At 38.6% G+C, this 17,528-nt stretch overlaps 1 protein-coding gene across 5 annotated transcripts in view; it reads left to right on the top strand.

The window, feature by feature from the left end:
* Window positions 1-17,528, top strand: part of ddr1 (discoidin domain receptor tyrosine kinase 1) — an 87,745-nt gene that overhangs the window by 27,451 nt on the left and 42,766 nt on the right. For all 5 annotated transcript variants that reach the window (XM_044116813.1, XM_044116815.1, XM_044116816.1 and 2 more), the window contains exon 3: window positions 8,940-9,042. In XM_044116813.1, the coding sequence (XP_043972748.1) occupies window positions 8,940-9,042 (103 nt within the window). The remainder of the gene's footprint in view (window positions 1-8,939; window positions 9,043-17,528) is intronic.

Raw genomic sequence — 17,528 nt, 5'->3', positions numbered from 1 at the left:
TATTCTGGCATAAGTGTGTATGTGCGGTGTGTTGCATTGTGCGGGATTCATCGGGCGTCGCTAGGACCAGACTTGCTGGTTCTGGTGCATCACGTTCCTGTACCATATTTGTGTGGGTTAGGTTTGTGCAGTTTATGCATGTTGGAGATGCGGCCGTGTTCGTAGTTTTGTGCGAATCCTCTGATAATATCCTGCACGTAAAGTTCTCAGTCTGGTGATGATGCTCTGTCACTCAACTATTAGAAGGGATGATTAAAATAAAAGACAATTTTTAAACATATTTTGTGATTATTTTTAAGCGAAAAACAAAACAGAAAAAACTGATTTGGCCTGAAACAAATCTGAGATTTTGTTTTTAAACCTTGTAGCTCAGCCCTAGTCGGCATGTCTCCAGCTGGATTTTTATTTTCTACAAACCTCAACCTGTTTGCATCTTCGAACCTCCTCCTCGTTGCCCTGTATTTCACGGGATCACCAGGCGTCTGCTCTGACATTCTCCTCACACTCTCAGATCCGTACGGCTCATTCTCCATTCACCATCAACAGGCTATCCTGTGTCCTCTCCCTGTCTGCCAGCCAGTCGTCTGTAATAGGAGACTGAGATAGGCAGCAGCCCCCTCCGCTGCCTCCACGTACACCTCCGACCCGTCAGGATCGCTAATGCACAGGCACTTCATGAAAGTGTCAGTCAAAGTGTCGGGAGGGAGGCATCAGAGGAGTCGGTGAATGTGAGCCAACCAGGGGAAACTGGAGACTTGTTTGCAGCGCAGGCAACCGTCTCACTGCAGAAGCTAAAACTGTGAATCGGATTAAGTGGCAGATTAATTTAGAGAGTAAAAAGTAAAAATGACTAAAGCGTTCAGATATGTTATATGCAGGCTATAAACCAGAGGAAAATTCCTGCTCGAGGTTAGAGTTCTTTAAAGGAGGAGCATTAAGTGAAATACATTTTTGAGCTTTACATCATGTTATAATGTTATTCCCTCTTCAAAATATGCCTTCATTCTTCCATCCATGTTTGAGAAATCCTTTAATCTCCATGGCAACCATACAGCTAAGCAAAATGCCTGCTTGGACCTAGCCCCACCTTAGCTCCTCCATGGCTCTGCAGAGCAGCCCTCTCCATGACTCCTCCACTCAGCTCCTTCAGACTAGCCAGCAACAATTAGCAAACACCTGGTTGATCTACTGAGCTCATTATAGGAGATGCTTCTCAGTGCAGCGCTGGTAAAAACCAGGGCTAGCAGAGGAGCCATGTTGTGATGACTTCCTGAAGGTGGAGTTTCATATTAAATGGCACTGTGTGCCTGGAAAATACATAATTCTGCCTCTTTATTGGAGAAACGTAGTGATGACTTCCTGGAGGCGGAGTGTCACAAAGACCAGGAGCTTCTTACAGAGACAGAGGCCAATTTTAAGACATCAAATTACAATGTCAAATTTCTTGTAATTTCTTTGAGATGCACAACATTTTTATTATGCTATAAAATGGCACTAAAGGTCTAGAAAATGCATAATACTTTCCTTTTAAAGCTCATTTTGAGTCTACTGAGCCTGTTTGGTATTTCTGCATTTAATGTCTACCACTTTAAAGCTTTTAGTTTGATTTTTAAGCTTACCTTTCTAAATCAAATATGATTTTTTTTATAGCGTCACAAGCGATCTAAAGGTGTTTTTTTTCACAGACCTACTCTACAGTTGGGTCATCAGATGTTGGTAAAGGACAAAGTCAGCTGCAGGTCATGAAGTAGAATCTCTCCAACATCCAGCCAGCTTATTTTTAAAAAATATATATTTCCACTCGCCTCTACTGCCAGACGAGTTGCTTTATGTTGAAGAAGATTCCCAATCTGTAACTTTGTGTCCTCAGAGGCTGAGAGGTTCACAGCTGAAGACTCACTCAGAATTAAGCAGACATTGTTATATTTCTCCAGGTGTCCAATGTCACTGGAATCCGGTTATTTTTGCTTCTTCTTGACTAACGTTGTGTTTCTCCTCTGTTTTTTTGTGTGTTTTCTTTCTTGTGCTGCTTCCTTCTCTCTGCAGTCATTCTGCTGACAAGAAAAGTTTGCAACTGTACAAAAGCAGCTACATTGTTGTTGTGATAAATTTGGCTCACATAACTTAGAGATGCACTAATCAGTGAAAGTCTTTGCTGATTTCCAATCAGAGATTTTTTGAAGCTGAACTGCTGACACTGATTTGAGTTTATTTTGATTCGTCTGTCAAAACCGTAAATACTAACAAAGTAATTTTAGAACTTTCTGGATGAACTGAAATTGCATTATCTTCACAATAAAATGTTTATGGTAAAATGAAATGATAATTTTCTCAAAAATAGCCCAGAGTTACAAAACCGTTTAAGAATCAATAAAATCTTCAAATACACGAAATGTTCTCCTGGGTGTAGTTATGCAGAAAAACACTAAAACAAAAGAACTGAAGTATTATTTGCTTCTTTGTAAGAGAGTACAGCTCAATAAGTGTTTATGTTTCAAAGGATTCAAAGTAATCCCTTGTGGGGAATCCACATTTTCCCCACAAGATAATTTCAGAACAAAAAACTTTATATGTTATCCCTCTGATTTACTGCTGGATACGCTAATAAATTAATTAAATTATCTATTGTAACTACACGAGCCTTAAGAAGCCTTACTGTGACTGATAAGTATATTAGATTTGAAGGGGAGGGCATAAAACTGACATGACATTTTAATGCAACGTTTCACCAAAAGTTACATTAGAAGTCCATTAAAAGTGTAAACTTTGCATTATATGGTCAATAATGACCCTTTTAATGCAAAGTTCTCACATTTGCATAAAAAGTCACTTAAAAGTGTAGTTATTTACTGAATAACACTTCATGACGACAGTCATAAACAGACTCCTTCATGTTCATGTTTTATATTTTATGACAGTGTCGTGTCAGTCTTATGCAGCTCTTCAAATAAAGTGTTTCAGATTTAAATAAGCATAACCTTTGACTTTATCCTCTACCTTTTTCAGCAAGTTATTGGTTTTTCTCATATTGTACATCTACCACAATAAAACTAATCTGAATTATTTATATCAGGACCAGAGGTGATGTCACACCATGTGAGAGACGAAGAGAAGTGAATTTTAAAAATCTGCAGCTACACAGAGTTTCACTATCATTTCAAGTGAATAAAACATGATTCAAGGTCAACATCCTCAGTTGTTGAGAGGATTCAAAGCAACACCATTGCTGCTTTTTGAATCAGTTTCTCTGCTATCTTCACTCGTTGTGTTTTATGCCTTCTGAAATGATTCTCTGTGACTTGGTTTTCTCTCTACAGGAAGATCACCCTGCGTTGTCAGCATTTATTTATGTGAGAATCTGTCAGAGTTTTCACCTCAGGCTGCTTTTGTGAAAAATTATGCAACGAATAGCCCTGACTTGCAGATGGGACCATGCCTCCCAGTCCACAATGACACCTGATTTATCTTGGGATGATTCTCGATGGCTGGCCCTTCTCCAGGCCATCTGGCTTTGTAAAACCATCTTTTTTTTGTTTTTTTTTGTTCATACATGGAGCAGCAGAGGTTTTTCTTTTTAGGAGAATATGTGGAAAATCTGGTCTGGACTTATTCTTTAGTTGCTGTTTACACCCGAAGCTCACAGCAGGAGACTTTCTGCTGGAGATGCAATTTCACAGCTGGAAAAGCAGCACACAGGTCAGCAGAAAAAGCAAAGTAAAGCAGCATATTGCACTGTCTTGTATGCTCAAGCATTGCAATATCCGCTGTAGAAAATTATCGACAAAACAAGATATATTATTAGAATGCACAACAAATCATTTCATCAGAGCGTTTTACACAGTTGCAGTTAAATGTCCGGTACTGAGCTGTCCGCAGAGATGATTTTAAAAATTAAATGCCTCATTAAGTCGTAGACTCGCCCCGGGATCGTCCACTGATTTTACTGGACAGCTGAAAGAGTGTAAAGCAAATGCTGCAGACATTCGCTCGTAAATGCAGTCAGTTGTTTCCGTTGTAAACTCCATCACTCATGTTTTGGTTTCACTTGCTGATTACTTTGCTTCAAAATCAATGAGGTTGAAATTGAAACCTTAACAAAAACTGTCAGAGGAAAAAAAGACAAAAAAAAAAAAAATTGGAATAATAATCAATCATGTAAACAAAACGTTCATATTCACTTTGAAAGGGAGTAGGAAGAAGCCAGTGCTTATTTAATCCTACCTTTAATTGACTTTTTCAGTCTAGAATATAGAATCCCACGTTATAAATATCTACACAAATCGATTTACTAGAATAAAAGACATTTATGTTAAATATGTGGGATATCATATCTTCTCTATGATCAGACTTGCAGTAAGCTATCTATTTCACTGACAGTCATGCTACGTCTATAAAACAGTGATAGGTGATTCTCCGCTGGTACTCAAACCATGGCTGACTTTGTTTTTCGCTCATCATTTTTCAGTGAAGGGTGGAAAGTTGAGGGAAATTCCTCTCCTTCAGCTGCGAAGGTAATCCCACACTACAGAAATGGTTCGCTTAGTCTTATTGACTGTCAAACCTTTTAAATCGTGATCTACCGTTAAACCATAAATATTAACACAGTAGTTTATGGTGTTTTCACACCTTATAGTCCGGTAGACTCGGTTCGATTAGGGATAAGGGATTTGTTACATTTTCAGCTGCCGTAGTTTCTCTCCACACTACATGGTGTGGAGGGAAAACGTTTGAAAAACCGCTGTTCCCCTCCTCACCTGTGGTGGCGCTGCACCAAGAACTACTGAAACACAAAAGCCTCTGTAGAAGACAAGAGCCCAACTTCATCTTCACAAAATGTAAACAAAAATTGAGTAGGATTTTTTCTTTCATAAAAAAACCCATGAGTCCCTTCTCCCTTTAGCATTAGGTTCACACATTTGTTTTGGTTGTATTTACCCAGAATGCCCTGCAATTTAATCTGTTTCCTGCTTTTGGAGGGGTCTGCGGTTCGCTTGGCATTTACATAGGCATTCAAGCTGGATCAGAGTTCTCTGCAACTGAACCGAGACGTGGGTTTTTAGGCAGACCAGAGTTCGCTTTTTTGGCTTGATTGTGCATTCACACTTCTCCAAACGAACCGGACCTGAACAGATCTGATTAAAGCGGACTAGACAGGGCTGGTGTGAGTGTAGCCTTAACGTAAAGGCAGGCTATAAAACCCATTAACTTTTACTAAGTACATTAATAGACGTTTGCATTAGGGCTGGACAATAAATCAATTACAACATATGTTGTGATATTAATAGCTAATACGTCTGATAAAATGTTCAATAATTTCACTGAACTGATTCAGAAACGCACAGCATTCTGGGGGATGTAGGCAGAGGAAAGGCTTTAGCTGCTCTATCTGTTTCTGACAGCTCAGCTAAGTTGGTGGCATGAGCTAACTCGCTCTTTCGTTACCTAGCAACAACTTGAGTAACATGGTTACCTAGCAACAACATATTGAGTAACTGTCACAGTAGCAGTTTAAGGTTTACACACCGTGCCTCATTACTGCTTAAAAATATAAAACAAGGATGTGGAGTGAAAACTGTGGATAAAACTGGAAAGGTCATAAAAAATTTGGCAGTAATTCAAATATTAAAAACAATAAAGCTAATAAATATTGATCAATATTGACGGACATGAAACCCTTTTTCAGTCAGATGGTCCAGTTTGTTTACAGATTTACATTCAGCAGCAGGTTTGACTTACTCTCTCAGCTAAGGCTGTGCCATAGCAATAAAATATAAGCTGAAACATTTCATCTAGCAGATCAAGCTCATGTGAAATTTCTGAAATATTTATTGCACGGGTTAAATTCGCAGAGCCTGAAGGTGACCTCATAAGTTACAAAGGGAGCCAGAGAAGTGAAAGGACTGCAGATTGCTGGCTGCAGACCGTCAGTGTGGAGTGATGATGACGATGATGTAATGAAATGGGCACCTGTCCCCAGGGTGTGGATGAACTGCGCGAGGCCCCTGTCACTCGCTGGGGTTTTGGGGTTTGTCATGGAGCCCAGCATTCCTGTTGAGTGACTCAGTGACAGAAAGTGAGTTAGACGCCTTCCCCACACCCTCCATGTCACTGCCGTTACCACCTCCATCCACCCTACGGCTGCCCAAACACCCCTCACCTCCTCCCTGTGATGACTTCAGAGCAGATAGCTGGCTGTTTGGGTAATCCCTGCCTGGGACCAAGCTATCTGGATCGTTTGATAAAGCTGCCTCTGGAACGAAGTCAGGGCAGACATTTGAGACCCGTCTGTGTTTTTCTTTCTTTTTTCCTCTTTGCCGTCAGTTTCTTTCTCTTCCTGTAAATCTCAGAGCGCTGGTAACTGGAGCTGCGCAGGATAGCTGGAGCCCTGAGGTAGCTGCTTTGTGTGGGACAGAGATAGTTGGAAAAAACAAAAAAATGACAGACAGGAAAGGTGTAATCTAAGACATCTTTCCTGTCTCCAATGGGGGGCATAAAACTCCATAGCTTATATAGATTAAAGTAATGGAAACTAAAGATGCACCTATCACGAGCTTGTGGTGACACAGCAAAACCAACTTTAGCACAGCAATATTTCTCTAAGAACTTTAACACTAGTTCTTAGAATATTAAAAATATTAGAATATTTTCTTCTTCTTCTATTCCTGTCAGCTTTCAGCCTGTAAAACACCGATCCCAAACCTAAGATTAAGACTAGTACAAGACTAAAGAATGAGGTTACATTCACACAGCAGGCAAATGCGACACAAACACACTTTTTTTTTTTTTTGCTAAAATGTGGCACAGAAAGCAACAGAGAGGCTTTTCTTAAAATAACGCTTCAATTGTTGGCTGTCTTCTATGACTTCATATTTTTTTGTGTTTTTCTGATGTAGAGCTATTTGAACTGCCTTGTTGCTGAAATGTGCCAAACTAATAAACTTGAGTACATCTGACTTTTCACTTCAGTCTGAATCAGGTCTGTGCCTCTTCCATATGTGGAACTAAATCAGATTGTTTTCAAAGCAGTCATCTGATGTGAAGAATGACTAAAAATTATGAGTAAGAACTTATGAAAGATTCCTGTTTCAGAGAAGCATCACATCACAATCCCACCGGTCAGAAGCTGGTGTTAATGCTCCATTAATACAAAAGGCCATTTCTATTGGTTGTGCTTTCTTCATGTTTTGATCTTGAAGGCTGAATGAACTTTAAAAGTGACTCATAAACGTCTCCGTCTTTCATAAACAAATTCCTGCTCTGAGACGTTAATGTTCATCTGGGTCGAAAAATATTCACATATAAGTCTGATTGGAGCTTAATTAGCAGAATGAAGGAGGAAAAAAAAACAAAAACAAACATATTTCCAGCAAAAAATAAGAATAGAGGATCTAGACCTGCTGTGTGAACGTAGACTCGGGGTGACGGGGTTTAACCTGTGGAACATTTTTTCATTTTGCTGACTTAATATTTTAAAAACAGCTGAAAAACGTTTTGTTCTTCCAGGCTTTTTTATTGTTTTTGTGCTATGCATAACTAAAATGTGATTTATATGTGTGCAGTGCTTTGTGGCTTTGCATGGTGTTTTATCAATAAGCTTTCTTACGTACAACTCGGAAATGATTTACGCTCACAGCAGAAATGATGTCTTTCAGCTGTGTGATATTTGTCAGGTCTGTTTATTTAAAGGGATTTACTATTATTTTAAAACAAAGATAAAATTATTTCACATTTTAAACCAATTTCAGCGTCTTCTTTTTAACAGTTTTCCATTTGGATTTCCTAAAAAATATAAATCCTTCCCTTATCTGTCTTGCAAAGGGTTGCCACATTTTCAAATGCAAACGTTGGAAACGCTAAAACAGAAAATGGAGGTAGTTCTCCATTTAACCTTCTTATTATCTGTTTAAATTCTTGTTCTCTCACAACCTGAATGACCTGCAAATGTCTCAACTAAATGTTCTTTAAAATGCAGCACAGAAAAGTAAAATGTTTGTTTTTTAACAACTCAATGAATGCAGCAAATATCAAATAATCTTCTCTCAATAACAGCATCCACACTGAAGAGTGTTAATTCAACTCAGAAGAGCATATAGTATGGTGTGTTTTCTGATCAGATTTTTGATCAGGTTTCTGAATAGCTGGTCCAATCAAAACCCAGACTGATTCTCATCACAAGAAGATTTCTTGGTGGATTTTCTGAAGGTAGTTTTTCACGAAGCATCTAAAAGAAAAAAAAAATTTTCTAAGATTTCTATAAAAGATACCGTTGATGTCCAGTTAAAACAAATTTGACTTAAAGAGCATTTGTGACTTTTGTTCATTCATTAGAGCTAATTTTTAAACTAACTCTTTGAGGTACAAAGTCCATCTACACAAACCACAGGGAACTTGCTGCTGTTTTATTTGTGAATATTTGACCCAAAAATGTTCAGAAACTGGGACTAGATGCTGGTGTGTCTGGAGAAAAACCTTTGCAGAGATGGAAATATTGAAACTAAGCCCAGCTCATGTCACAATTGAAGCTACAATCTGAGTTTTGTTGCTGAATTTTGTGAAGGAAAAAAAAAAAAAGATTGGTATGGGTTGTGGCTTAATTTAATCTTGAAACCCCTCAACGCTGCAGCAGATATGGGAATTAAATGTCAACCGATTCATAATTTATCTGGAAAGTGTGACTTTGTTTTGTGCAGCAAACGACAGCTAAAGTCTCTTGTCTCCTACAACTCTCCCTGCACTCGCTTTCTGTTTTGGCTACGATGCATCAAGCCCGGATGTTTTCCCAGAGATGACATAACAATGTTACGCTCCGTGACGAATGATGGCCCCTGACAACTCCAGTGAAAATATTAAGTTTCTTCTGGACAGATGAGAGTTTTGCTCATATCTTTATCCCGTGTCTGTCTTCTCTGCTTCCCTCGATTTTTTTTCCCCCCTTCCAGCTCAGTGTCGCTACGCCCTGGGGATGGAGGACGGCACCATCCCAGACTCTGACATCACCGCCTCCAGCGCCTGGTCCGACTCCACAGAGGCCAAACATGGAAGGTGGGAAAATGTTTTAGTGTGTACGTGAGGGTGGCGGGTGAACATTGCAGATAAAATTACTGTTGTTGAAGAGGTAATTCTTTGCAACTTTCAGTCATTTAGCACAAAAATGAAGCATTAATAGCCTCAGCAAAGACACATCTTCTGCTTGGCTGTGCAACACAAGTTTTGCTATTAGGATCATGAGGATACAGGCCAGGTTGCAGGATGCCTGCTGTGGTGAATTATGGGACCACCCAGACTGCACACAGTGATTAAACACTAGGGCTGTAATGGTACATGTAGTTTTCCTGAACCATCACAGTGCAGACAGTGCGTGTGCAAGCAGTCAAACGAGGAATTTGTTAGTCACAGGGGATCACTATTCTTATTCAGACAAGTCTGCACACACATTTTCTGCTGCTAGAGAAAGTTAAACGACTATCTGAAGAACAACAAAGTAATGCACAACTGGCTGGTAATAATGACACGCAGGTTAAAGTCCTCGTGATTATTAATCAGCAGGGCAAAGTGTAAAGATGAGCATTGAATTGGGAGCTGTGGTTTTGCTTCCAGCTCAGTGTTCAGTAGAGCTTTTTCATATGACCTTTTTCTGTCTTTTTACTGTAATTTATTGAAATACTTACAGAAATCATTCAAATTTGTCTTTTTTGATTTGTTGGATGAAATATGCACAAGTCATTGCACATTTCTTTCAACTTTAAGCTTTTTCATGTGTCTTCAGTGTGAAGTGGAAGAAAAATTATGAAGGTTTTCTAAATATTTTTGCATGTAGAAATTTGAAAAATGTAGCATGTAATTTTATTCAGTCCCCTTTTTTCTAATAATTCAAAGTAACCCTTTAATTGGTTAACAGTTAGTTACTCTGGAGGAGCAGCAGAGATCCACAGCTCAGGTGAGGGTATCTATTATTTATTCTCCACAAATCTGGCCTTTCTGGAGTGACAACAACAACAAAAACTGTTGAAACAGAGATATAAGGAATTCCCTTTGCACATTGCTACAAGCTGCATATGATGCAGAAAGCATGTGGAAGAAGGTTTTCTGGACAGATGAGACCAAAGTCCTACAATCTGACTTGCACACAAAATGTCATGTATGATGGAAATATGGTGGTTGCAGCATCACATGGTTTCACTTTCACACAGCAACAAATTCAACCCAAATCAGATTTTTTTTTTTTTTGCTCACATATCAAACCTTTTTACATCAACCTGAACGGCCCAGTTCCAATCTTTTCATCCCCAAATAAATCAGATTTCAGATGTTTGTTCGATATTTTTCAAAATGTCTGCTGTCACAGCGGTCATGTTACAATCACCATCTGCTTGACCATGCAGATGGTGATTCGTCATCAATGACATGCATCATAATTCTGCACCAGAAGAAGACAGAGACGGTAAATCCGGACATAAACAATGTTATGATCTTGTGACAGCCAGCCCCCATTGCTCGACAAATGTAAAATCGATCCATAAACAGCTCCGTCCGTTATTTCTTCGTTCTTCTTCTGGGGACATAAACATTTCACACAGAAATGTGTTTGCAGTTGCATTTAACTTGTATGAAGACCTGCTGTGTGAATGCAGCCTAAGAAACAACGACCTGAGGCTCACAGCCCAGACTTGTAGCTGTGACTTTATAAAGTATTGTCTCAGTACAAATGCATGCCACACTTTTGAGATTTGCATTTGTTAAAAGTAAAGATGAAAAGCAGGTATCCTTTTTCTTCCACTTCAGATTGGCATGTCTTTTCAATCTCCTCGAATTTGGATGAATAAATTCCTGTTGATTGATTTTATGTCTGCTGAGCAGAACCAACAGTGTGTAAAATTTAAGGCAAGGCTTGTCCTTCATTTAAGTAGTTTTTTTTTTTTTTTTGCAATATAAACAACATTTTTGAAGAAATGTTCTTTTCATGCAGCAGGAATAGCAATTGGATTTTTGTGCAACACAACTGAAATCGATACCGAGCTGACGTTGATGTGGTAAAATGTAGGAGATGACATCAATGTTCTGACATGTACAACTCTGGAAGAAAATGAGGCAACTTAAAATGATCATTTTCTCTGATTTTACTTTTTATAAGTATAATGTGTGAGTAAAATGAACATTATTCTACAAACTACTGACAGCATGTCTCTGAAATTCCCAGCAAAAATTAGGTACTTATTTGCAGAAAATGAGAAATGGTCAAAATAACAAAAAAGATGCAGTGCTTTCAGACCTCAAATAAAGCAAAGAAAACATGTTCATATTGATTTAGAGAGAAGAATACTAATGTTTTAACTCAGAAATCAATACTTGGTGGAAAAACCAGAAGGTTTTCAATGGGCTTCAGTGTAGTGGTCTCTTCATTTCTTCCAGAGATGAACTTCGGGGGTTAAAAGATGTTCTCAAATTTGTGATTTGGTGGTGAAAATAATTATAGTAGACTCAGTGAGTCTATTGTTCTTGTCTCTAAAACCACAGGTTCTTTTCACTTGGTCTACTTTCCCACTTTTAAAAGCCTGCCTTTGAAAGGGCTCTTTATAAAGAACATATAATCACCACTTTGAATAGCTGCTCTGGCTGAGACTTGATAGGGTGGATTAAATGCGTTGCAACCAGTTCTCTGAGTCTGGGCTGCTGCCCACATCCGATTTATGCTGGAAATCACATTCAGGTGAGGGTAAAACTGTTTTTGAATTAAGAGACTTCATTAAAAACCACAACAGCAATCATTAAACATTAACCTCCGCACACATGCTTCACAAACACAACAAACACTGCCTTTAACCTTCTGCCTCTACAATATGCTGCATGCATAATTCCTGGAAAAGCTGGAGTGATGATGTTGTTGTGATGCTCAAAGTGCAGCCGCATGTTTTGGTTTAGAATTATATTAAATTGAAGGCATGTTCGTAATCGGGTATTTTTAGTGCAGCTCTGAAATGAGAAGGTTGATGCCTGAAGAGGTGAACACCTGCTTATTAGGCTGAGCTTCGAGTCTCTATTTAAGTTAGATCGGTTCAAAAAGTAAAACTTAGAAATGACGCAAGGCTTAATTATGCCTCTGCAAATTAAAATTTAATTAGAACAATGTCACAAGTTGAGGGTGTAGCACGTTTCTGTGAATTAATCCTTTATCCGATAAAGGATAAAAGTGTCGTCATTTTCCAGATTAGACACATTTTTCAGGTAGATTTACAGAAAACTTGAGTGTATTTATGCACTCATTCATATACATGCATAAAATGGACAAATTCCCCCAAACATTGATGCATAGAGACACAAGTTTATTCATATATAAAACACTGTAATCCCAAGATTTTCTGAAGTCCCAATCCATCTTGAAAATGTCTGCACCACCTTGAATAAAGGATTTCTTCTGACAGTTTTACTGCGATGATTCAACTTTTAGCTTTCCATCAGATGCAGCAGCTGGAAAGACGGGTGATGAGAACTGCAGCAGTCATTATGGGTCTTCAGTGGTACGGACCAGTTTCATAAGAGCTTGAATAACAAACGATTTAAGCTAACAATCTGAAAAAAGGTCATTTTAAGTTGGTTTATACCAAATTAGAAGTAAATACACGTCCAGTAAGTGACTTAAAAACCATGTACATGTTTGCCTGTGTTGGTCTCTTTGGTGATTTTATGTTTCTGTAAATATATTATGAAGTACAACTTGCTGGTTCCAGGTTTTACCTCCTTTATGGCGCTTTGATTGAAGAAGATGTCTGAAAAATTCCTCTTAGATTTTGAAACATAATGATATCAACAGTTCATAAAGTCTCCAGAAAGTTGTGGCTGATTTGTCGTCTCCGTGACGTAAATCTCCCGTTTGCCAACATCCCAGTGGAGATCTATGGAGGTACATTCACACAGCAGGAAAATTAGACCCAAATGAACATTTTTTGCTCAAATATGACCTCTATTTGACTTTTTCACTGCAGTCTGAACGGGCCAATTCTGTTCTTTTCATCCTCAATTAAATCAGATCTGTGCCGCTTCCATTTGCGGCACTAAATGTGATATGTGTGATTGTTTTCAAATGACTTAAATCGTTGATGTGAGACATGCATCTTAACTCTGCACCAGAAAAGGCCAGATGCTGTAAATCAGGACATAAACTATGACTGAAAATTATAATTATGTAATTATGAACAAAGTCTCTGTCACTGAATCCCATCAGACTTTGTCTAAACAGAGCCGTAAGCTTCAGTAGCTCCGTCCATTATGACCTCTGCAAACATGACACTGCTATGCGATGCTAGCATTCTTCTATTCACACAGAAGTCTCACTGCGATCAAGTTTAATTAGTGGTATGAACAACCAGGAAAAAATAAAAAAATCAACACCTGCTATGCGAGTGTGGAGTTCAAGGCCCTTTTTAAAAAAAGAAGATCTAAAGTTGAAGAACCCAGTTTGAGATTAATTGAGTTTTGTTTCATGGCTCAATGTCCTGCTGGAAGCAGAGATGGGAAGATGGAGGCACTGTTGTCATGGAGACGATGGCGGTGCTTTTAAATTGCCCTCTGTTGGTAGAAAGCCAGTTGCAATAAGCAAATAATTAATCAGCTAATAGTATAATAAATTAAAATGATTATGATCATTTCTATTTTTGATTTAATATTTTTCAAAGGGTAATTTTGTTCACAAAATTCACAATCCATTTTATTTATGGTTTTGTGTGTTTTTTTAAATTTCTTTATTTTTTGTTGTTGGTTGTTGTGTTTTGTCTCGCTTCATGAGTGACTGAAGACACTTTATGAGGGAAAGTGTCTTCAGTCAGAAGCTCCTTCAAATTAGCTGTAATACAGACTGCTACAGGAAATCTTTCCTGTCAGCAGCCATCACTATCTACAAAACCTCTGAAGAATCTGAATTAATATGATTTAATTTCCCTTTTGGCTCAATAAGGTATGTTTGAAGTATATTAGTCTTAACTTGCATTATCTCACCATTCCCATTACAAATGGATGAAAATGGTCTCAAAATGATAATATCGTTTATCACAATAATTTCTGGGACAATTTATCGTTGAGCAAAATTGGTTGTTGTAACAGGCCCAGTTCATACTAAGAGGCCAAAAGTTTTCATAAAAAATACGCTGTGCAGCCAGAACTGTTGATGCAGTGGATGATGCTGGTGAGCCTGCGGTAGTCGTCACCTCATTTTGGTGTTTTTAGCGGACAGGAGTGGTTCCCGGTGTGATCGTCTGCTGCTGTAAACCATCTGCCTCTACATGGTTGTTTGAGCTACCATTGCCTTCCTGTCATTTCAAACCAGTCTGACGTTAACAAGACATCAGCCGCTCGGTGGACACGTTTTCTTCTTTAAAACATTCTCTATAATCAAAGAGATGAGCAGTTTCTGAAATACTCACATCAGCCTGTCTGGCACCAGCAGCCAAAACATCCAAAGGGGAGCATCGTCATCAGATGAAACATAAAATCAGAAGCTTCACCTCGGTCCTTGGCTGCCTTCCTTTGTTTGTTTTTCTCTGTCCATTTCCTTCACAATCTGGTGCAGAAGATCTCCTGATGCTTAAACTTCTGTGTTTGGGAAAGTTTTGCTCATAATTTGGTGGGAGCACTCTAATCCGGGGGTGTCCAAAGTGTGGCCTGGGGGCCATTTCTGGCCTTTGCAATAACTTTGTGTGGTTCAAAAATGGTAAATATTTGGTTGTCCAATGCAGACGGACACTTTGTATCATCAGGTTTATATCTCCTAAAGCAGAAAATATTACATGCCACACAAAGGATTTTCTTTTGTTTTCCTTTTTTTTATATGAATAGAGAGTCATGCTGCAGATATCCAGTGACTTTTTACCCAAAAACACACTTGGGCACACCCATTCATTATGCTTGGCTAAAGAGCAGAAGATTTAAAAGAAAATTCTCATTTTTGTTTCTGGAAATGAACTAAAGCTATTTATAGACCAGCAAAATCAAACATAATTGGCCCAAAAAGTTAAATAACCGTAAATATTAAGGCAAATGTTCGTTTCTTTAAAGTATCAGTTGTTTAATTTATTTTTGTCCAGGTAAGAATTCAAAGTAAAACTATTTATGCATTTCTAATTAGAGTTAAAAAAAAAAAAAAAAAAAAAAAAGAAGCTAATTTTGGGTCCTAAATTGTTTCAATGCTGAAACCTTTCCCATCGAGTCGCTCATTCTCAGTGCCATAATCACAAACTAGAGTTAGCAAAAACGCATAATTGGAAGTTAAGAAAGTAATAAAGAGTGATTGAGGCTCTCCTCTTAAAAATCCACCGACTCCCACAATAACTTCGCTATTTGGATTGAGTTACTGCAATAAAGTTGCCAGAATGAAGCAGTCAGACGACGTAGCACAAAGCTCAAGGTTGAGGAGCGATGAAGCCCATTTTGAGGTTGACAAAATTGTTTTGCCAGCTTTTCCAGGAAGATAAAATGAGACTTTGCAGGCGATGGATGAGCCAGTGTTGATAACCAGAAAGCATAAGGCGGCGGTAAGCGTTGGCAGGATGGTGGAGTACCGACACGGGCGGCTACCATTGAGGACGAGCCAGTTGGAGCTTTTCAGAGTGAATAAGAAAATCACTCTGCTGGAAAATACTTTTCTCAGACAGTTTTAACAGGAGGAGGTTTCTAGTGTGTTTTGAGGTCTGATGCTTTATGTGGGTCACTGCTTCATCACATGGACCCACACTCCATCACATGCTCTGCTAGCTGAGGCCTGAAAGATGGCCGACAAATGACCTGAGAAAACTCCTCACCTGACTCGCATCCTGCTGAGAACTTGTTGGCCTCTTAAAGAAAAAGGTTAACGGGGAGGCAGACTGATAAAAGTCTGTGAAAATGTTTTTTTTTAAAGGGCAGCTATTATGCAAAATTCACATTATGCAGGATTTTAAACTTCAATTTAAGACTCAACTGCTTCTAAAAGCTGCCCAAGTGCATAGAAAAAACATCCGGCCATTTTCTGGAAGTAAGATCATCTTTTTTAGTGTATAAAAAATTTGCCTTTTCAACAACCTTCAGATTGCTTAGTCACATTCGATGGACACTGCACCGTTCCCTAGCAACCCCAGTCAAATCCAGACCCGTTATCTAGCAATCCACAATGAGCTCCAGAACATTTGGTCCGCTAGTTTTAACACTGTATGTGTTGTACAATGGCTGCTGGACAAGACAAGTGTTTTTTTTTGTTTGTTTTTTGTCGACTTATCAATCAGAAACCATTTTCTGCATTCTTGTTGGTTGTGCAGGAGGCTCCCTTTAATGCTTTTCAACGACGCGCAGTTCCATATCTTGGCATCATCTTTAAGTATAAATCCAGATTAGTTGGTCCTCAAGGCTAAAGCGAACAGCTAGCATCATGCTGTGTCCATGGGAGGATGGATGGAGTCAAATTTAAAGCAAAGATGAAAGAAAACCTGCAAGAAGCTGCAAAAAACATCAGACTGGGATAAATGTTCTGCTTCCAGTAACACAAAGATATCTGACTGAACTTGAGCTCCTTTGAAAAAAACAATGGTCATAAAATTCAGTCAGCAAAGCTGCGAGATGCAAACCCCCAGTGGTGGCCTTAGGCGTTGAATACAAATGCATAACAATTGTTTAATTCTTAAATATTTTACAAACTGTGCATCATTTTCATTCGTCTTCAGTTATTTACTTTGTGTACAATCTATACAAATAATCTAAACAGTGAAATTTGGAGTTGTGCTGTGAAAAGGTTTGGCAAGGTGCAAATATTTTTCACACATTTTTCACAGAATAGTGTTTATTAAAATATGATCTATGTGTATATTGAAATCCAACTCACATTTTTTGTAGGAAAACAAAATAATTAGGGACAGTTTTTACCTTTGAGGCTTATACTCTAGTTAAACATTCAGCTTTGATGTTCACAGCCTGACCGATTGTAGTCTTGGTTAAACAATTTAATGAGGAATACAATTCATCTCATAATTATGCATCTGCTGTAGCTGTTTGCTCCTAACCTGCGCAAAATGTAAATCAAGCCCTTCTTTAGACTAATGTGTTTGTCTGCAGCTTATTTTCAGTCCGCTGGCACCACTCTAAAGAAAAAAACTAATGTTTCTGTAATCTATTAAATTTCGGCAGGAGATAATTGCATGAAACCCATTTGCTAATTGTATTACCACCTCGTCTGCTCAGATCCGCGAGAGCCCAGTTAAACCTGTAACACGCTACAGCCACGTGTTGGAGCTTTTTGCAGGATCATGTGTTCGGGCCGTTGGGTCTGTTGGCCCGGTGTCTAACCATGTGGAAGTGATTGTTAGCTCAAGCTGTTTTTAAGGCACATTAGGGAGACCCTGAGAGGGAAAACAGGCCGAGCTGCGAACATAAAGTAAAACAGAAAATGAGCGAAAGGTGCATTGCTGCAGTGCTGCGCTATAAACTGGGGATGAATCGGCTTTCAAGGTTTAATGGACCATATTTCTCTTTCCCTGAAAAATTATATAGCATATTGGATACGATGGAGTGAA

The sequence above is a fragment of the Gambusia affinis genome, linkage group LG05 (genome assembly GCF_019740435.1).
Source record: "Gambusia affinis linkage group LG05, SWU_Gaff_1.0, whole genome shotgun sequence".
NCBI classification, from domain to species: domain Eukaryota; kingdom Metazoa; phylum Chordata; class Actinopteri; order Cyprinodontiformes; family Poeciliidae; genus Gambusia; species Gambusia affinis.
Note: the sequence above shows the minus strand (reverse complement) of the source record. Positions and strands in the feature narration are given on the sequence as shown.